Source organism: Nycticebus coucang, chromosome 2 (genome assembly GCF_027406575.1).
Source record: "Nycticebus coucang isolate mNycCou1 chromosome 2, mNycCou1.pri, whole genome shotgun sequence".
In the NCBI taxonomy this organism is placed as follows: domain Eukaryota; kingdom Metazoa; phylum Chordata; class Mammalia; order Primates; family Lorisidae; genus Nycticebus; species Nycticebus coucang.
The window spans coordinates 15,056,410-15,062,008 of NC_069781.1; the positions used below are offsets into that span (position 1 = coordinate 15,056,410).

General features: G+C 37.5%; 1 protein-coding gene across 1 annotated transcript; it reads left to right on the plus strand.

Moving 5' to 3' along the window:
- Positions 1-1,680: 1,680 nt before the first annotated feature.
- On the plus strand, positions 1,681-2,619 carry LOC128596160 (olfactory receptor 1J1). Its single transcript, XM_053605647.1, has one exon. The coding sequence runs from the start codon at positions 1,681-1,683 to the stop codon at positions 2,617-2,619; it is 939 nt and encodes a 312-aa protein (XP_053461622.1).
- Positions 2,620-5,599: the final 2,980 nt, after the last annotated feature.

Sequence of the window (5,599 nt, forward strand, 5' to 3'; positions counted from 1 at the left end):
CAGAACTATTCGTTGAAGAGAGTGTCCTTTCAAATTTGAAAATTTAATAGCAATGTACAAGAGTTTCTTTTCTTCAGATGTCTGCTAATGAGTAAAGTTTTGCAGATATTCTTTAAATTTTATCAGTGTTATTTCATTGTTGCTTTAATTTTCATTTACCTTACTTAGAAAGTGAACTCTCCTTTAATATGTTTATTGGCTTTTTGGACTATGTAAATTTCTAGTGCATATTGTTTGCTATATCTTGGTTGAGCTTCTTATCTCTTTCTTATTGAGCTTTTGGTCTCTTTGATCAATTTATAAAAATCATGTATGTTCTGAAGACTGATATTTTGTTGGTGTTGGCCAGTATGTGGCTTTGTTGGTGGTTGTGGTAAACAAAAAATATATTATTTTAATGCAATCAAATTCATCAGAAGATTTACTTATGTTGTATGTTTGGAGGTCTTGACTAAGAAATATGCTCAACCCTGAGATCATAAAGGTAAGCTATAAAATTTTCTAATGGTGCAAGGAAGGGATGCGGTGTTATTTTTCTCCGTAGATGGCCAACCGTCTTGGCATCACTGATGCTACATGACTGATTTATAATGCTACCTCTGTCAGTTTCCCTACATGACTGATTTATAATGCTACCTCTGTCATTTTCTTGTCCTTATTATACAAACATGTCCACTTCCATGTTCTCTATTTTTCTCCATTGTTTAATTGGTTTATCTCTGCAAAAATATATCAGCTGTTGTAATCCCTATAGCTTTGTAACAAGCTTTGATATGTTATAATGAATCCCTCCTTTCCTTATAAAAACTATGTAGATATTTTGGTAAATATGGATATGTGTCAAAAAATAAATCACAGGCTATTTTAAAGGTGCTCAAAAGATAAGAATTGCTTTTAAAATATTACTTTTAGCTTTTATATTGTATTTCTTTGAATATGATACCATGGGGTACCAAGATGATCAGGGTTAGATCTGGTTCTCTAACTAGGGCCAGTATAAGTTTCTGAATGAAGCTGGTATCAGGAATTTAAATAGAGTTGATATTTTATTGATCAACAAATTTATATAGAGCATGCATTAATTGGCTAAGGTAGATTCTGTGTTTATAACCAATGAACAAATTAAAAACAATAATGTACATAGCTATGATTTAATAAAAAAAATAAATAAAAACAATAATGTAGTATGTAGACAAGCATGGGTAGAAACTCTAGAGTCAAAATCCTTGGGTCCAAATCCCAGCTTCTCCTCTCCTTACTCCTGTGACTGTGAAAGTGTCTGCCTCAGCTATCCCATCTGAAGAGTAGAAATAATAATGGTACCTACCCAGCTCATGCATTTAAGACCATTGAATCAGTTACAACATATGAGCTATTAGAACAGTGTATAAGAAAAATGTTCATTAAACATTACCTGTTAGTATACATCAGTTACAGAGATTGGGACCAGACTGGGACCAGATTAAAAAAGAAAGTGGCTGTATAGCCCAAACCAATACTTTTTTCCAGGACAGTTGCAGCAAAATATGTGGAGAATGTAAGAAAATATGGATGAAGACATGCTCTAAGTCAAAATGACATTTCTACTACACTATGCCACAGTCAGCATTTCTTATTCCAAGACATTCCATTTTTTCTCTTCAACTTTTTCCACCAGTGTCTCCCAGCTAATATATAAGCATGAGGCTGGAAAACCAGAGTGATGTGTCCGAGTTCCTCCTCCTGGGGCTCCCCATCCAGCCAAAGCAGAGGGGTGTGTTCTTCCTCCTGTTTCTGGGCATGTACCTGACCACGGTCCTGGGGAACCTGCTCATCATCCTGCTCATCCGGCTGGACTCTCGCCTCCACACCCCCATGTACTTCTTCCTCAGCCACTTGGCTCTCACTGACGTCTCTTTTTCATCTGTCACTGTCCCAAAGATGCTGATGAACCTGCAGACCCAACACCTATCCATCCCCTATGAGGGGTGCATTTCACAGACATATTTTTTCATCTTTTTTGCTGACCTGGACAGTTTCCTTATCACGTCAATGGCCTATGACAGGTATGTGGCTATATGTCACCCTCTACTTTATACCACCATCATGAGACAGAGCCTTTGTGTCATGCTGGTGGCTGGGTCCTGGGTCATTGCTTGTGCTTATGCTCTTTTGCACACTCTCCTCCTGGCCCAGCTTTCCTTCTGTGATGACCACATGGTCCCCCACTTCTTCTGTGACCTTGGTACCCTGCTCAAGTTGTCTTGCTCAGACACCTCCCTCAATCAACTGGTAATCTTTACAGCAGGACTGATAGCCGTTATGCTTCCGTTCCTGTGCATCTTGGTTTCTTATGGCCATATTGGTGTCACCATCCTCCGAGTTCCCTCCACCAAGGGTATCTGCAAAGCCTTGTCCACCTGTGGATCTCACCTCTCAGTGGTGGCTCTCTATTATGGAACAATTATTGGTCTCTATTTTCTTCCCTCATCCAGCAACACCACTGATGAGAACATAATTGCTTCAGTGATATACACAGTAGTCACACCCATGTTAAATCCCTTCATTTATAGTCTGAGAAATAAAGACATGAAAGGGGCCTTACGAAAACTCTTGAGTAAAAAAAACATACTCTTCTAACTGATACTTACCTTTCTTTTAAAACAACCTTATGACCTTATTTTATCAATAACATATAAATACAAATTATTGAAAATAGCTCACTTATCTTCCTTTCACAGCTGTAACTCTGAAATACTTTGCCAACATTATTCTCGCACCTGTTAGGGGGAGTAGTAAAATAGAATATGTTTTACAGAAAACTTTATTTGAATTTTCTTAGATAATGGGATTGGAAAATATTTTGAGGATATTATGTTATTTGGTCTGGTATAATTAAATGGAAGCTGTTGAAGCTGGTCCTTCCCCCAACTTTAAATGTGTTATTAAATGTGTCTGGCCTTTCACACCTCCATTTCTAAGGGATTTTCCATTTTTGTGAAGATGTGGTTTCTCCTTTACTCAGGCACCCAGACATCAAGGAACCCAGACCTCTTCCAGAAACATCAGGGAAAACACATTAATTTTTATTCTCCTTACATAATAATTAACACACTGCTTTCTTGTCCTTTAGAAATATAGCTCACACTTCCTTTCTCCCCAAACACAGTTATTCAGAGACACAATAAATGTCATCTCCATTCTCTCAAGTACTGGTCTAAGAGTTTAATATACATTAAAATTACCTAACCCTGACAACACCCAAGAGGTAGGTTTGGAAAACTCAAGCTCACAGAGGGTTATAACATCTCAAGATTTGAATCTTGGCTGTTCAACTCCAGAGTGACTCAGTGTGGCCAAGGCTATAATAGTTTATATGGAACACTGTAAGTTGGAGGAAAATAATTAGCTCAGCTTGGTGGAAGAGGATATAAATGACTTTCTAGAGATAGTGTTGCTTTACCTGAGTTTCAATGGGTAAGAATTAGCCAAACATACCCTGTTTCCCCGAAAATAAGACATCCTCCGAAAATAAGACCTACTTACAGGAAAGATAAGATGTCCCCTGAAAATAAGACCTAGCGCATCTTTGGGAGCAAACCTTAATATAAGACACTGTCTTATTTTCGGGGAAACAGGGTAGTTTAATCTTGTTCTGATGATCACAGGAAGAGGAAGCAGCATGTGTCAGCTTGTTACACTAGATGTTTCAATTGAGGAACCAAGATTTGATAGACATTGGATACTAAAGTAAGTTGGGAGACATAAAATGAAGATATTTATAGTGAATACCCAATAATCAATACCATAACTTTTGAGCCTCTCAACTTCATGTGGATCTGAAAACTAAGAGCTGGAGATAAGACGGTGTCTTTTAAAGGGTTTTCTTTTGAAGAAAGCTGTGTAATAAATGCCAAATCCTCCCAAGGGGTATGGGGTGCTTTCCTCCTCATTTCAAGGCTAGTGGAAGAAGTATTAATAGAATCATTTAGAGAGGTTGATATATCCTCTGCTATAATGAGAGAAAGTACAATAGCATAGAAGAAATGGGAGGGAAGGGAGAGAGAGAGAAAGAATATGATGGAATTATGTCTGGGAATACCTTGAATTCTTTTCATGGTGAGGCAATAAAATAACTAGGGAGTATAATGTGAGCCAGAAAGACCCCATGGTGCTGCCCCCAGCCCTAACCCTACCCCTACGCTCCAGCCTCCAGGTCCTAGCCAGGGCCTGCCCAAACCCTCCCTGCTGTGCAACTCCTGCCATGCTGGACAGAGAAGGATGCAGGCTAGGCTTCTCCTGCCTGCCTGTTGTCCTGCAAAGTGTTAACGTTAACAAAACTTAGAGAAATGTCCAAATAGGTTGAGTTTATTTGGGAATGAGAATTGAAGATCATAACACAGGATGCATGGGATGGCAAGTCACCAGTGCATCCAGTGAGGGAAGGGAAAAGAGAACATTTCACGGACAAAAAGGGAAAGGGTTAGGTAAGTTGCTTAGAAACAGAGTTCATTGGCTCCAGAGGCTCAAAGCCAGAGTTGTCATCAGTCCCTTAGTAGAGATGCTAATACTGGGCAAGTTTCCACTCGAAAGCATCTTATTTGAATGACTGCAATCCTAAAGAATGTCTAGTGATAACCCTTGTCATAGAAACATATGTAGGTTTCTCTAAAAACTAAAACTAAAAATACCATATGACCCAGCAATACTTTGCAAATTATATTTTCAAAAGAAAGGAAATCAGTATGTCAAACAGATATTTGCACTCCCGTGTTTACTGCAGCACTATTCACAATAGCTGAAATATGGAATCAACTTAAGCGTCCATCAACAGATGAATGGATAAAGAAAATGTGTTGTATACACACAATGGAATATCATTCATCCATTAAAAAAGAATGAAATCTTGTCCCTTGCAGCAACATGAAATAAGCCAGACACAGAAAGACAAATACCACATGTGCTCACTCATATGTTAGAATTTTAAAAGTTGATCTCTTGAGGTATAGAATGGAATGGTGGTTATCAGAGGCTAGGAAGTGTAGGGGAGAAGGTGGGCTGAAGAGTGGTTAGTTAATAAGGATAAAAATACAGTTAGACTGAAGGAATAAATTCTGTTAATTAATAATTTTGTTGCATATTTCAAAGTAGCTAGAAGAGAAGATTTGGAATATTCTGAACATGAAGAAATTATAAATGTTTGAGGTGATGGATACCCCAATTATCCTGATTTAATCATTATCCATTGTATCTATGTATCGAAATATCACATACACTCCACAAATATGTATAATTATTGTGTCTCAATAAAAAACAAACTAGAAAGAGAATAGCAAATTAAATCCAAAGGAAGCAAACCAAAGGAAATAACAATGAGGTGAAACAGAAAAAATAAAAATGTTATATATCAATAAAACCAGAAGTCAGTTCCTTAAGAAAAATGATAAAATTAATAAACCAGATTGATAAATAAAAATGATAAAATTAATAAACCAGATTGAGAAATAAAAAGAGAAAAGACCCCAAATACTAGTATCAGGAATACAAGGGGGAGGGCAGGCTTACAAAAGCATATGAGCATTTTCATGGTGACTTTCGTGGGTGATGGATATGTTCATTC

What these genes read in the sequence shown, in the direction of transcription:
- LOC128596160 (XM_053605647.1), top strand. Translation starts at nt 1,681, where the DNA reads ATGAGGCTGGAAAACCAGAGTGATGTGTCCGAGTTCCTCCTCCTGGGG.